The 13,786-nt window shown below is 46.6% G+C and overlaps 1 protein-coding gene across 1 annotated transcript; it reads right to left on the bottom strand.

Annotated features, from left to right (window-relative positions):
* Positions 1–2,885: 2,885 nt before the first annotated feature.
* On the bottom strand, positions 2,886–3,921 carry LOC132899953 (pre-mRNA-splicing factor SYF1-like). The gene is made up of 3 exons (XM_060941993.1): positions 3,545–3,921; positions 3,335–3,432; positions 2,886–3,244 (listed from the first exon to the last, which is right to left on the bottom strand). Exons 1-3 carry the CDS (start codon positions 3,712–3,714, stop codon positions 3,183–3,185), a joined length of 330 nt encoding a protein of 109 aa, XP_060797976.1. The 5' UTR covers positions 3,715–3,921; the 3' UTR covers positions 2,886–3,182.
* Between the last annotated feature and the right edge of the window lie 9,865 nt (positions 3,922–13,786).

The following is a 13,786-nucleotide window of genomic DNA, read 5'->3' as shown; positions in this document are numbered from 1 at the left end:
ACATGCCTTCTTGTGTTAGGACAATTGGTAGTGAAATGTGTGATGTAACTGCTAATAAATCATAGAAAAAGTTTATTAGCAACACTTTAATCTAGCAAACTGTATATGGCGCTCGCTCATTAAAAACTTCAATCCTAAAGCATTTATGGGTTGTATTGCTGCTTACCTCCTTCTCCAAAGGGGGGTTCAGTGGTTTGGTAGGGCGGAGGTCCCCCTGAGGCTGAATCTGTGCATATTTAGGGCACCCCATTAGTTATGAAATTGGTTATTAGCACTAGTTATTAGCACCAGCATAACGTAATATTTCATCTTGTTTATCACACAAGTCAGTTCAGTTATTAAAATGGAAAAAATGTCACTGTACAAACTGTAAAAGTGTTCTCTTGATAGGCTAATCCAACCACGTTCATACTGTTCATTTACCATCCGCTAATATTTTGAACACACGTGAGCAATAGCTACCTTTCTTTGGGAAAAACTGAGTGACCAGTTGCCTGCCTCTCCAGTCCCTCTCAGCTTTCAGCTGCCTTTCTTTACGTTTTTGACAGCCACTCTTCATATTTAGCGATCATAGACTGTACGCACTCCACTGCTGGCTGGCTGGCTGCTGCACCGCGACACAGCAGCAAGTAGCGTTGCACTGATCAGCACACAGATTTAACGCATCGCGCTTCTATCAGAACTGGACCATACCATTTCGCAAAAGGGAGAGGGTTAAATGACAATATGTTGAAGAACTCAAGAAATAGACAACCTTGTTAAATTAGCTCATTTTACCAGATGGAATATTGCATTGTTGTTATTTCAAAAGTCTTATTAAAAGCATATTATCAGCCCCTTAAAGGGCCCCATGGCAGTGCTGGGCCCCTAGAATTGTTCTAACCTTTCCCCCCCTGGAGGCGCCCATGTCTGTGTCTATGTGTCAGCCCTGTGATGACCTGGCGACTTGTCCAGGGTGTACCCCGCCTTTCGCCCGTAGTCAGCTGGGATAGGCTCCAGCTTGCCTGCGACCCTGTAGAACAGGATAAAGCGGCTAGAGATAATGAGATGGGAATGAGATGAGACACACCGCCTCGTGGCCAGTGTTAATAATTACTAGTCATGCATACCGCCAAGAGGCCAGTGTTCGTAATTGCCAGTTGTACACACCGCCTAGTGGCCAGTGTAATTGCCAGTTGTACACACCACCTAGTGGCCAGTGTTAGTAATTACCAGTCATACACGCTGCCTAGTGGCCAGTGTTAGTAATTACCAGTCATACACACTGCCTAGTGGCCAGTGTTAGTAATTACCAGTCATACACACCGCCAAGTGGCCAGTGTTAGTAATTACAGTGTTAGTTGTACACATCGCCTAGTGGCCAGTGTTAATAATTATCAGTCATACACACCGCCTAGTGGCCAGTGTAATTGCCAGTCCTACACACCGCCTAGTGGCCAATGTTAGTAATTACCAGTCATACACGCTGCCTACATGGTGGTGTAGTGGTTAGCGCTGTCGCCTCACAGCAAGAAGGTCCGGGTTTGAGCCCCATGGCCGGCGAGGGCCTTTCTGTGCGGAGTTTGCATGTTCTCCCCGTGTCCGCGTGGGTTTCCTCCGGGTGCTCCGGTTTCCCCCACAGTCCAAAGACATGCAGGTTAGGTTAACTGGTGACTCTAAATTGACCGTAGGTGTGAATGAGAGTGTGAATGGTTGTCTGTGTCTATAGCGGTGTTCACATATATAACTAGCTGACACTTATTTTTTCCTACAAAGCCATAGATTGTTTTACAGTATAATATTTTGGTCATGGATACACAATAGATTAAGGAATGTATTTACAGCAAAATTAGGGTCTTTTTTGACGTGTTTGTTTCAAATCTTTGTACCTGGACTTATTTTATGGTGACATGCCCCTTACATGAAACCCATATTTTCATAAATCATTCAAAAGGTGTCTGTAAACAAAGCACGAAGTAAAAAAAAATTTAAAAAAGTTGTCTTGTAGTTATAGGAAAATAATCAGTGATGGAGTAGTGACAAAGCAGAGTTAGTGTTCCCACCATAGAGTTCATTATTTTCCTGTAACAGCATGTGGTTTATTCTACTTACATCACAACATTCTGCCAACAGCAATATTTTCTAATTTATTAGCAAACATCATACTTTTTATCTGTTTAGTTACATTTAATGTCATGGACTGTCTGCGAAACAAGTTAGCTCCTTTCATCAGTGGCATTACAACACCATAAAGAACAGTCTCCCCCCTTCCCTCCTTTGAATGACAAAAAAACAAATGCAGCTCATGTCAAATTACTGAGAAACCACAAAGTGTTGTGTGTGGAGAAGAACTCAAAGTTAAAAGCTTTACCTCTGACTGTTATGAAGTGCGAACACTAGAGACTCATCTCATCTCATTATCTCTAGCCGCTTTATCCTGTTCCACTAGAGACTCCTTCCATAAAATGTTAAACGTCTTATTACAAAAAAAATCACTTCAGCAAACAAATGTTTCTTTAATCTGTTTATGTGCCGCGTCCACCATACAAGTCCCTTTGAAAAGCTGTTACTATAGAAACCGTCCTCCATGTTGGTTTTACCTGCTTGGCCCCGAAGCTGTAAAGTGATATGTCTGATGATTTAAAAAAAAAAAAAAAAATCACCTGTTACTTCAGAAAACACCCAGTCTAACAGGAAAGCGGTCGAACTGGAGCCACTGCTCGATTGTTGGACATTCGACTCCATTTTAATAACTTTAGTAAACTTTTTTTTTTTACAGCTTTCTAAATCGTGTTGTTTGAATTTACTTTTATATAAATCAAAATCTGCCAACAGGTTTATCTAATTACAATTGTCTATTTCATATATATTTTGACAATTTTGACGTGTGTATTTCTTTATCAGTACACAAAATCGTAAAACTGTTTGTAGGAATCTCTCAGACAAAAACAAGAGTAAGTTCTAAAACCCCTTCTTTAAGATTGTGTGAATCGGTGGAAAGAGCGTCCCCCTGTGTTCATATCTGGAACTTTGCTCATCATGCTGATGCAGATACCGGACATGCCATTAACTCAGCAGCAGGAAGTGTACAGAAGCTCGACCAATTCAAATCCGCTCATTTGCATTTGGCAAATATCTCCTATTTCTGTCTATAACAGGATGCTGAGGTGTGATGTTTGTGATAAACATCAGTGATAATGCGTTCAGTCGTCCTTCAGTCCTCCGAACACAGCCGTAGGGATGCTCTTCTGCTCGAGCTGCACCTCTGCACCAAAGACAAGAGAAAGACCATCAGTACTGCTGAAGGTACATCCTGACACTCAGAGTCAGCATTAAACTGTGCAGGAGAACTCACCGTCTGGTTCTCCATCTCCCTCTTCATCATCGATGTTGATCGCGTCTGGGTTAGCCTGTTTGGCTAGTTCAGCAAGTTCACTGCGAGAGGCGTCACTCCTGCACCATAATTACACACACAAGTACAAAATGAGACAAAGTTTACTTTTAATGCACACTGAGTGGAGTTTATGAGGAAAGGAAATAAAAAGTGAGGAAGAATGAGTCAGACCTGACGAAGAGGATCTTCTCTTTCAGTTTGGGTTTGTCCTTATCAGCTTCTCCAGCCGCCTGCTGTGCTTTCTGTTCCAACATTATCATGTCATCAACACCACTCTGGCCTGGGACAAGGTCCGACAGTGATGGGTGGAGAGAGAGAGAGGTAGAGAGAGACAGACACATGGGTGCATGCACACAGTAACAAACACAGAGAGAGAGAGAGAGACACACACACAGAAAGTGAGACACAGAGGTACAGAGAGACACACACACCGAGATGTACAAAGAGAAAGCGAGACAACACAGAGGCAGACACAAAAATCGTCATCAATATATTTTCATGGCCATCAGGTATCGACTTCAACCAGTGTTTCAAATCAATAAATTCCAAAATTATTGGCACCCCTCAAGACATAACCAAAAATGTACATATTAAAAAAAAAAAAAACATTATACACAAATTTCCATCAAATTAGTGGAAAAACTTAAAGAAACTGATTGTATCCTCCTGCGAACCAAGAAACAAATGTGTGATTTCCTTACTAGGAATTTCCCAGCAACCCTCCTAGTCACATGATACATCATTGGAAAGCCCAGAATGTACTCTTTCCAAGACACCAGGATTCAAGTGAATAGCTTGAAAGAGTAAGAGGGTGTGAATGTAAAACAAATGTCAACTACAGAGGACACAAGTCTTTGGGTTGGTTCTCAGGAGGATATGTTTAATACATAATAATAATATTAATAATAATAATCAGCACCTCTCAAGAATACTTTAAAATAATTCTATGACTATGATCTTTCACCCTGTCCTGTTTCCCTGTGGTATTATGAGTTTGCCCCATACCTCCTCTCCAGTAGTGACTTCAAGTGTTAAATGTCATCGTGGTGATAAATTTAAAGCAGGGTGGTTTGGGCTTAAAAATGGTACTATGTAAGAAATAAAAATAAAAGCATACAGCATCCCAATGCAGGGAATGATTTTATTATTATTAGTCAAAGAAGGGTGCCAATAGTTACAGTGTCATTAGGTCTTAATAGTCAATGCCGTCTCACTTATCTGTAGCGCTGGTGGTTGCTTTGAGCATCTGTGAGGACATGAAGTTGACCTGTGTGTTGTAGGTCGCTTGGATGCTTCTCTTTATCCGGAGCATCTTGCGGATGGTGTCCTCGTTCCCGTGCTGGATCTCAAACTCCTTCCATGTCTGCCAGAAATTAGCCGTCATCTAGAAAGGATGCAAAGAGGAGATAAAAATGATTGGAATGATAAAACAGAGCAACTGCAGAGCAACTGCAGAACTCATTGAACAAATGAATATTGGACAAATACAAACAGTTAGTGGTGAGAACAAGGTCAAGTTTATACAAACATGGAGACGGAGGAGAAATGACTAATGACTCACCCTGGGATCACACATCTGGGAGCAGTAGGAATAAATAGCTCTCGCATGATCAATCTCACCCAGTTTGCTCTCCAGGTCAGCAAAGCGTAAACACATGTCCCTGGAATGCTCATCTGGGAGAACCTGGACAGGAAGAAAGAAAGGGGGGAAAAGAACCCACACACAAATCTTAAGTGTGACACAGTGGCAGCGGGGGCGTGGTCAAGCATTGGTCTGTGAATGGAGGGCGGAGTCAGGGATGATAAGTGGTAGTATCACTGCACTTGATGTGAATTAACCTGTGTTTGTGTGTCTCCTCCAGTGACCGCGCCCTATAAAAGGAGAGAGAGCAGAGAAAAGGAGCTCTCTCCCGACCAGAAATGTGTGTGAGAGAGCTGAAAAGATATATATATATATATATATATATATATATATATATATATATATATATATATACACACACACACACAGTATATATATATATATATATATATACACACACACACACACACACACACACACACACAGTGCTCAGCGTAAATGAGTACACCCCCTTTGAAAAGAAACATTTTAAACAGTATCTCAATGAACACAAACAATTTCCAAAATGTTGAACAGACAAAGTTTAATATAACATCTGTTTAACTTATAACGAGAAAAAGTAAGGTTAATAATATAACTTAGATTACACATTTTTCAGTTTTACTCAAATTAGGGTGGTGCAAAAATGAGTACACCCCACAACAAAAACTACTACATCTAGTACTTTGTATGGCCTCCATGATTTTTAATGACAGCACCAAGTCTTCTAGGCATGGAATGAACAAAGTTGGTGACATTTTGCAACATCAGTCTTTTTCCATTCTTCAGCAATGACCACTTTTAGTGACTGGATGCTGGATGGAGAGTGATGCTCAACTTGTCTCTTCAGAATTCCCCAAAGAAAATAATTTCTTTACACCACAAAGGTGAAGGCTACAAGAAGATCAGCAAAGCTTTACTTGTCACTCAGAATACTGTAGCAAAAGTGGTACAAAAATTTAAGAAAGATGGAACTGCAAACATCCCACAGAGACATCCAGGTTGTCCATGGAAGTTAACACCTCGACAGGAGCGTCTTCCGATGAGAAGGGTTAAAGAAAATCGGCATGCAAGTTCACTGCAGTTATCTAAAGAAGTAGAAAGCCAAACTGGGGTTACTATTTCTCATGACACAATACAGTGTACACTGCAGAGGAATGGCATGCATGGATGCCGTCCACGAAAGAAGCCTCTCCTAAAGCCCAGGCACAAAAAAGCCCGCCTAGAGTTTGCCAGGGCCCATGCTGACAAAGATGAAGGCTACTGGGACTCTATACTCTGGAGTGATGAGACCAAGATAAATGTTTTTGGAACTGATGGCTTCAAAACTGTATGGCGTCACAAAGGTGAGGAATACAAAGAGAAATGCATGGTGCCTACAGTGAAACATGGTGGTGGCAGTGTCCTTATGTGGGGCTGCATGAGTGCTGCTGGTGTCGGGGAGCTGCATTTCATTGATGGCATCATGAATTCACAGATGTATTGCTCCATATTGAAGGAGAAGATGCTACCATCACTCCATGCCCTTGGTCGTCATGCACTTTTCCAACATGACTAAACACACATCTAAGGTCACTGTTGGATTTCTGAAGAACAACAGGGTGAAAGTGATTCAATGGCCAAGTATGTCTCCTGATCTGAACCCAATCGAACACCTATGGGGAATTCTGAAGAGACAAGTTGAGCATCACTCTCCATCCAGCATCCAGTCACTAAAAGAGGTCATTGTTGAAGAATGGAAAAAGACTGATGTTGCAGAATGTCGCCAACTTGTTCATTCCATGCCTAGAAGACTTGGTGCTGTCATTAAAAATCATGGAGGCCATACAAAGTACTAGATGTAGTAGTTTTTGTTGTGCGGTGTACTCATTTTTGCACCACCCTAATTTGAGTAAAACTGAAAAATGTGTAATCTAAGTTATATTATTAACCTTACTTTTTCTCGTTATAAGTTAAACAGATGTTATATTAAACTTTGTCTTGTCAACATTTTGGAAATTGTTTGTGTTCATTGAGATATTGTTTAAAATATTACTTTTCAAAGGGGGTGTACTCATTTATGCTGAGCACTATATATATATATATATATATATATATATATATATATATATATATATATATATATATCGATATCGGGTGGGCAGAAAAAAGTGATACCCCTGTTTAATCAAGAATAACTCAAAAACTAGGCTATGCATACAAACTAAATTTGGTACATGTCATGAGCAGCTAGTTTTAGTCAAGTGGTGAAATTTTCAGCCAAAAATATTCATTAACACAGGAATGAGGAAATAAAAAATTCAGGTAAAAAAAATGCAATGCCAGACGTTGACTTATTATTTACTTACCACGGCTTTAATCGAGAAGATGGTCGATATGGCCTCCATCCTCGGAATCAACCAATCGAAGTCTCTTTTTCCAGGAAGATATGGACTTTCGAATTTCAGCAACTGATATTTCATCCCACTTTTCTATTATTTTGTCCTTCAGTTCCTGTTCTGTGAACTTTTCCGTCCTTCCGGCATAAACTTTTTCGGATAACGAATCCCAAACACTGTAGTCCATTGGATCCAAGACTGTGGGGGCCACTCATCCTTTTTAATGAACATTGGAGTGTTCTGTTCTAGGTATTCCTGGGTAACGTGGCTTGTATGCGAGGTGGCCCCATCCTGCTGAAAAATGTACGTGTCGTCTGGATAGAGTTGTCTGCAATCCGGCAGAAGTCCGTTTTCCAACAGCTGCATGTAAGATTGAGAGTTCACCTTCACTTTGTTCGTATCGATAAAGTGGATGTTAGTTCTTCCATTCCAAGACACACCAGCCGACACCATGACTTTCTTGGTAAACCTTGAAGTTTCATGGTAGAGTCTTGTGGGAGGAATGTCATTCTTCTTTCTTCCATAAACCCTATCGTTCTGTCTATTGCGTGCAACTTCGTACGTAAAATCCTTTTCATCCGTAAACACCATCCGTCTTACATCCTTGGCTGAATACCTGTCGTTTAAATTCCGGCTGCAAGTCTTTCGCTTCTGTTTCAAGTTAGTATCACGTCTTGAAACCCTGATTCTCTTAAATGGTTTCAAATTAAGTTCCTTGGTAATGGTTCTAACAGAAGTATGACTGATGTTCAAATCGTGCGCAATTTGTCTTTGAGATTTATGTGACCCTGGCTGGTCCTCCTGGGATGTGATGAGCTCCTCAACTCGGGCCTTGTTATCATCAGTTGTAGCTGTTCGAGGTCGTCCACTGCCTGGCTTCCTGTCTGTGGAACCAGTTTCTTTAATTCTTTTAATCCACCTGTTAAGAGTAGCAATGCTCCACTGTTTCCTAGGGAACTCCTTTATTAGCCGCTTAGCACCCCAGCCTTTCTATTCCACACAGGCCTTAACAACAGCTTTATCTTCTTCACTCAAAACCATGACTTCTCTCAAGGGCTTTACAAAATCAAATGCTCCAAAACCAGGCTGTTCAGAATGTTTAGGTTATAGGGACTGCCACGTGCAGACGTTATGTCATCAGGCAGCAGACGCACTGGTAGATGCACTGGATGACACAATAAGAATGTCTGGCATTGCATTTTTTTACCTGAATTTTGTATTTCCTCATTATTCCTGCGTTAATGAATATTTTTGGCTGAAAATTTCACCACTTGACTAAAACTAGCTGCTCATGACATGTACCAAATTTAGTTTGTATGCAATAGCCTAGTTTTTGAGTTATTCTTGATTAAACAGGGGTATCACTTTTTTCTGCCCACCCGATATATCTTTAAAAATAAAAAGTTTGTGAGAACTTAGTTCTGGCCTGGCGAGCTTCTGTGCTCCACCCACCTGCTCTGATTCTACAGTGGTGCTGAAACCTGGGATCCGGAGCGCAGAAGGAGACAGCCCCATGGAGTCCTCCCCCTTCAAGGACCTGGTCCATGCCCTCGCCATGGCCCAACAGAGCCAGCACCAGGCGCTGATCGCCCTCCAGAAGGAGCAGGAACAATGGTTCAAAGCCCTGGTGCTGGCACAGCAGGAAGATCTCCAGGCGTTCTGGCACCTGCTCGCATCGGCAGGGTCCACGACCACCACCGCTGCAGACCCTCCCCACCTCACCCTATTAATGGGTGAGGCGCAGCTGGCCGTGCTGCAGCTCCCCACCGACAGCCAGCTGGTCTACGTGGACCTCCGCAGGGCCGTGCTCCAACGTGTTGGTCACACTCCGGAACAGCAATGGCAGCGCTTCTGCGCGCTGCACCTGGAGGAGGTCGGCTGGCCGTTCGCGTTTGGCCAGCAACTCCGGGACGCCTGCCGGCGGTGGCTGAGGGCCGACAACTGCGATGCCGAGGGAATCGTCGACCTGGTGGGGCTGGAACAATTCGTCGCCCAACTTTTGGAAGGAACAGTGGAGTGGGTCCAGTGCCATCGTCCGGCGTCGCTGGATCAGGCGATCGAGCTGGCGGAGGACCATATGGCAGCTGTTCCGATGGTAGGACAGTGTGTCTCCTCTTCTCCCCTCTCTTCTCTCTCTTCCTCTGCTCCCCGTCCTTGCCCCATTCCTCCACCACAGAGGTGGGGGCCGGCTCCACCCCAGCCAGCCCGCCACACCTGCGGTGCTCTCCCGTTTCCTACTTCCTTGTCTGTGTCTTCTCCCCCTCAGGTGAGTGATGTCCGGAACACCAATGCAGAGGGAGAGCCTGGGCCAATATGCTGGCGCTGCGGGGAACCGTGGCACCTCCAGCATCAGTGCTCAGCGATGGAGGTGGGCGCAGTGGTCCGGATCCCCGACGTGCCTTGGACTGCCCTCGATCGGGCCGGAGCGTATCGCATACTGGTGAGTATCCAAGGGAATACATATCAGGCTTTGGTGGACTCCGGCTGTAATCAGACCTCAATCCACCAAAGCCTGGTGCAAGATGAGGCAGTGGGGAGAGCACAATTGGTGAAGGTATTGTGTGTGCACGGGGACGTTCACAACTACCCTTTAGTGTCGGTCCACATTCGATTTCAAGGGGGAAAATTTAGAGTAAAGGCGGCGGTTAATCCTCACCTTACCCACTCGATAATTCTGGGGACTGATTGGCTGGGATTTGGGGAATTAATGGCGCATCTAATGAAGATTGGGGCCTGCCATAGTTTAGTGAGGGGAGGTCCTGGAGTGGCATTGGCGGAAGCGACTGTCACAGAGCCGTCTACATCATTACCGTGTCAGAGTGAGCAGCAGCCTGCTCCTCCTCCCTCTCTCGGGGATTCCCTTGCGGATTTCCCATTAGAGCAGTCATGAGACGAGACTCTGCGGCATGCATTTGACCAAGTGAGAGTAATCAATGGTCAAACTCTCCAGCCGAACGTCACACCATCCTTCCCCTATTTCTCCATTATTAAAGATAGATTATACCGAGTGACGGAGGACACTCAGACTAAGGAACCAATAACACAGCTTTTAATCCCAAAGAGCCACCGGGAATTCATATTTCAGGTGGCTCACTTTAATCCCATGGGCGGACGCTTGGGGCAAGATAAGACACTAGCCCAATTAATAGCCCGGTTCTATTTGCCTGGGATTCGCGGCAATATCCGTAGGTGGTGTACGGCATGTCGCGAATGACAGTTAGTAAATCCCACGGCCATTCCAAAAGCACCTTTGCACCCTCTGCCATTAATTGAGACCCCATTCAAAAGAATTGGGATGGATCTCATCGGGCCATTAGATCGGTCAGCACGAGGATGTCACTTTATTATAGTTCTGGTGGACTATGCAACGCGCTATCCGGAAGCAGTGCCTCTTCGCAATATCTCAGCACGTAGTATTGCAGAAGCGCTCTTCCGCGTCATCTCCCGAGTCGGAATCCCCAAGGAGATTCTGACTGATCAAGGCACTACATTCATGTCACGCACACTGTGCGAACTGTATGGGTTACTGGGAATTAAGCTGTAGCGCGTATTGAGTGTGGGTGGAGCACAGAGGACGGCAGGACAGCGTTTGGAGGCAGACAAGGTGATTTATTCCTATAACTTTTCAGTCTAAAAATCTTAGTTATACGTTTATTCACACACACACACACTCGTCTGGTCCCGGGTTGCGCTCCCTCTCCTCTCTCTCTGCCTCCTTAAATAGGGAGCGGTTACTGGGAAAACACACACACAAACACAGGTTAATTATCCTCAGGTGTCGCGATTCTGCCACTCACCTTCCCCGGCTCCACCCTCCTGTCACAGACCGGCGCTTGACCACGCCCCCGCTGCCACATACCCCCACCGCCCGACTCAGGCCGGGCGCTCGTCCGGCCGGCAGCCGACTCCCCCCCCCCTCGACGGGAGAGGAAGTCCGCCACGACCATCTGCGCCCCCGGCCTGTGGACCACCTTGAAGTTGAAGGGTTGGAGTGCCAGATACCAACGGGTGATCCGCGCGTTGGCATCCTTCATGCGGTGGAGCCACTGGAGGGGCGCGTGGTCCGAACAGAGAGTGAAAGATCGCCCCAGCAGGTAGTAACGGAGGGCGAGGACCGCCCACTTAATCGCCAGGCACTCTTTTTCAATGGTGCTGTAGCGCCCCTCACGCACCGACAGCTTCCGGCTGATATACAGGACCGGGCGGTCCCCCCCCCCCACCTGCTGGGACAAAACGGCCCCCAGCCCTCTGTCCGACGCATCGGTCTGCAACACAAAAGGGAGAGAGAAGTCAGGGGAGTGTAAAAGTGGCCCCCCACACAGTGCAGCCTTTACCTCAGAGAAAGCCCGCTGGCACTGCTCCGTCCACTGGACCGGATCTGGCGCCCCCTTTTTAGTGAGGTCAGTCAGCGGGCTGGTGACGTCCGAATAATTAGGTATAAACCTACGATAGTAGCCAGCCAGCCCCAGGAACTGCCTCACCCCCTTTTTGGTCTTGGGCCTCGGGCAGGCCGCAATCGCTGCCGTCTTATTAATTTGGGGACGCACCTGCCCGTTGCCCAAGTGGAAGCCCAGATACCGTACTTCCACCCGCCCAATCGCACACTTCTTCGGGTTGGCAGTGAGTCCCGCCCGCCTCAGCGACCTAAGGACGGCCCTCAGGTGTTGTAGGTGCCGCTGCCAATCATTACTATAAATGATGATATCATCTAGGTAAGCGGCGGCATAGGTGGCGTGGGGCCGGAGGACCCTGTCCATCAGCCGCTGAAACGTAGCGGGCGCCCCAAACAGCCCAAAAGGAAGTGTGACGAACTGGTGTAAGCCAAACGGTGTGGAAAAGGCCGTTTTTTCCCGGGATAATGGAGTCAAGGGGATCTGCCAATATCCCTTCGTCAAATCCAGTGTCGAGTAAAAGCGAGCCGTGCCTAGTCGATCGAGCAGCTCATCAATACGAGGCATTGGGTACGCATCAAATTTAGACACCGCGTTGACTTTTCTATAGTCCACACAGAACCGGACCGAGCCGTCAGCCTTGGGAACCAAGACCACCGGGCTGCTCCAGTCACTGTGGGACTCCTCGACGATGCCCATTTCGAGCATGGCCTGAAGTTCTTCCCGAACCACTTTTTTTTGTGTTCGGGTAATCTATAAGGACGGCTCCGCACTACCACCCCCGGGGGCGTCTCTATGTGGTGTTCTATGAGGTTAGTGCGACCGGGCAGGGGCGAGAACACATCCGAAAACTCGGCCTGCAACTGGGCGACCTCCGTGAGTTGGGTCGGGGAGAGGTGGTCTCCACAGGGGACCGGAGAGGTACGCGATGCCAATGACCCTTTTTGGACCTCCGGCCCCAGCTCCGCCTTCTCCGGAACTACCGACACCAACGCCACGGGGACCTCCTCGTTCCAAAGTTTCAGCAGATTGAGGTGGTAGATCTGTAGCGCCCCCTCCCTGTCCGTTCGCCTAACCTCATAGTCGACGTCCCCGACTCGCCGTGTGACCTCAAAGGGTCCTTGCCACTTGGCGATTAATTTGGAGCTCGACGTGGGCAACAGGACGAGTACCTTATCTCCCGGAGTGAACTCTCTAAGGCGCGTGCCCTTGTTGTACAGGCGGGCTTGCCGTTCCTGGGCCTGCCACAAATTCTCCTGAGTTAGGTGGGTGAGCGTGTGGAGTTTTGCGCGCAGATCCATAACGTACTGAATTTCGTTTTTGCTCGGTGAAGGTCCCTCCTCCCAATTTTCCCGCAGTACATCTAAGATGCCGCGCGGCTTACGCCCATATAATAATTCAAATGGGGAGAACCCCGTGGAGGCTTGGGGGACCTCTCGCACTGCAAACAACAAGGGTTCGAGCCACTTATCCCAGTTACGTGCGTCCTCACTTACGAATTTTTTGATAATATTCTTGAGGGTGCGGTTGAACCGTTCAACTAAACCGTCCGTCTGTGGGTGATAAACGCTGGTGCGGATCGGCTTAATACCCAGTAGCCCATACAGTTCGCTCAGTGTTCGTGACATAAACGAGGTGCCTTGGTCAGTCAGAATCTCTTTCGGGATTCCAACCCGGGAGATAACGTGGAAGAGGGCCTCCGCAATACTGCGTGCTGAGATATTGCGAAGAGGCACCGCTTCCGGGTATCGCGTTGCATAGTCCACCAGAACCAATATAAAGCGGTACCCTCGTGTTGACCGATCTAATGGCCCGACGAGATCCATCCCAATCCTTTCGAACGGGGTCTCGATTAATGGTAGGGGGCGCAAGGGCGCTTTTGGAATGGCCGCTGGATTTACTAACTGGCATTCGCGGCACGCCGTACACCACTTACGGACGTCGCCGCGAATCCCCGGCCAATAGAACCGGGCCATTATCCGGGCGAGTGTCTTATCTTGCCCGAGGTGTCCAGCCATGGGAT

This window comes from Neoarius graeffei, chromosome 16 (genome assembly GCF_027579695.1).
Source record: "Neoarius graeffei isolate fNeoGra1 chromosome 16, fNeoGra1.pri, whole genome shotgun sequence".
Lineage (NCBI taxonomy): Eukaryota > Metazoa > Chordata > Actinopteri > Siluriformes > Ariidae > Neoarius > Neoarius graeffei.
This window is presented reverse-complemented; position numbering and strand designations above follow the sequence as displayed.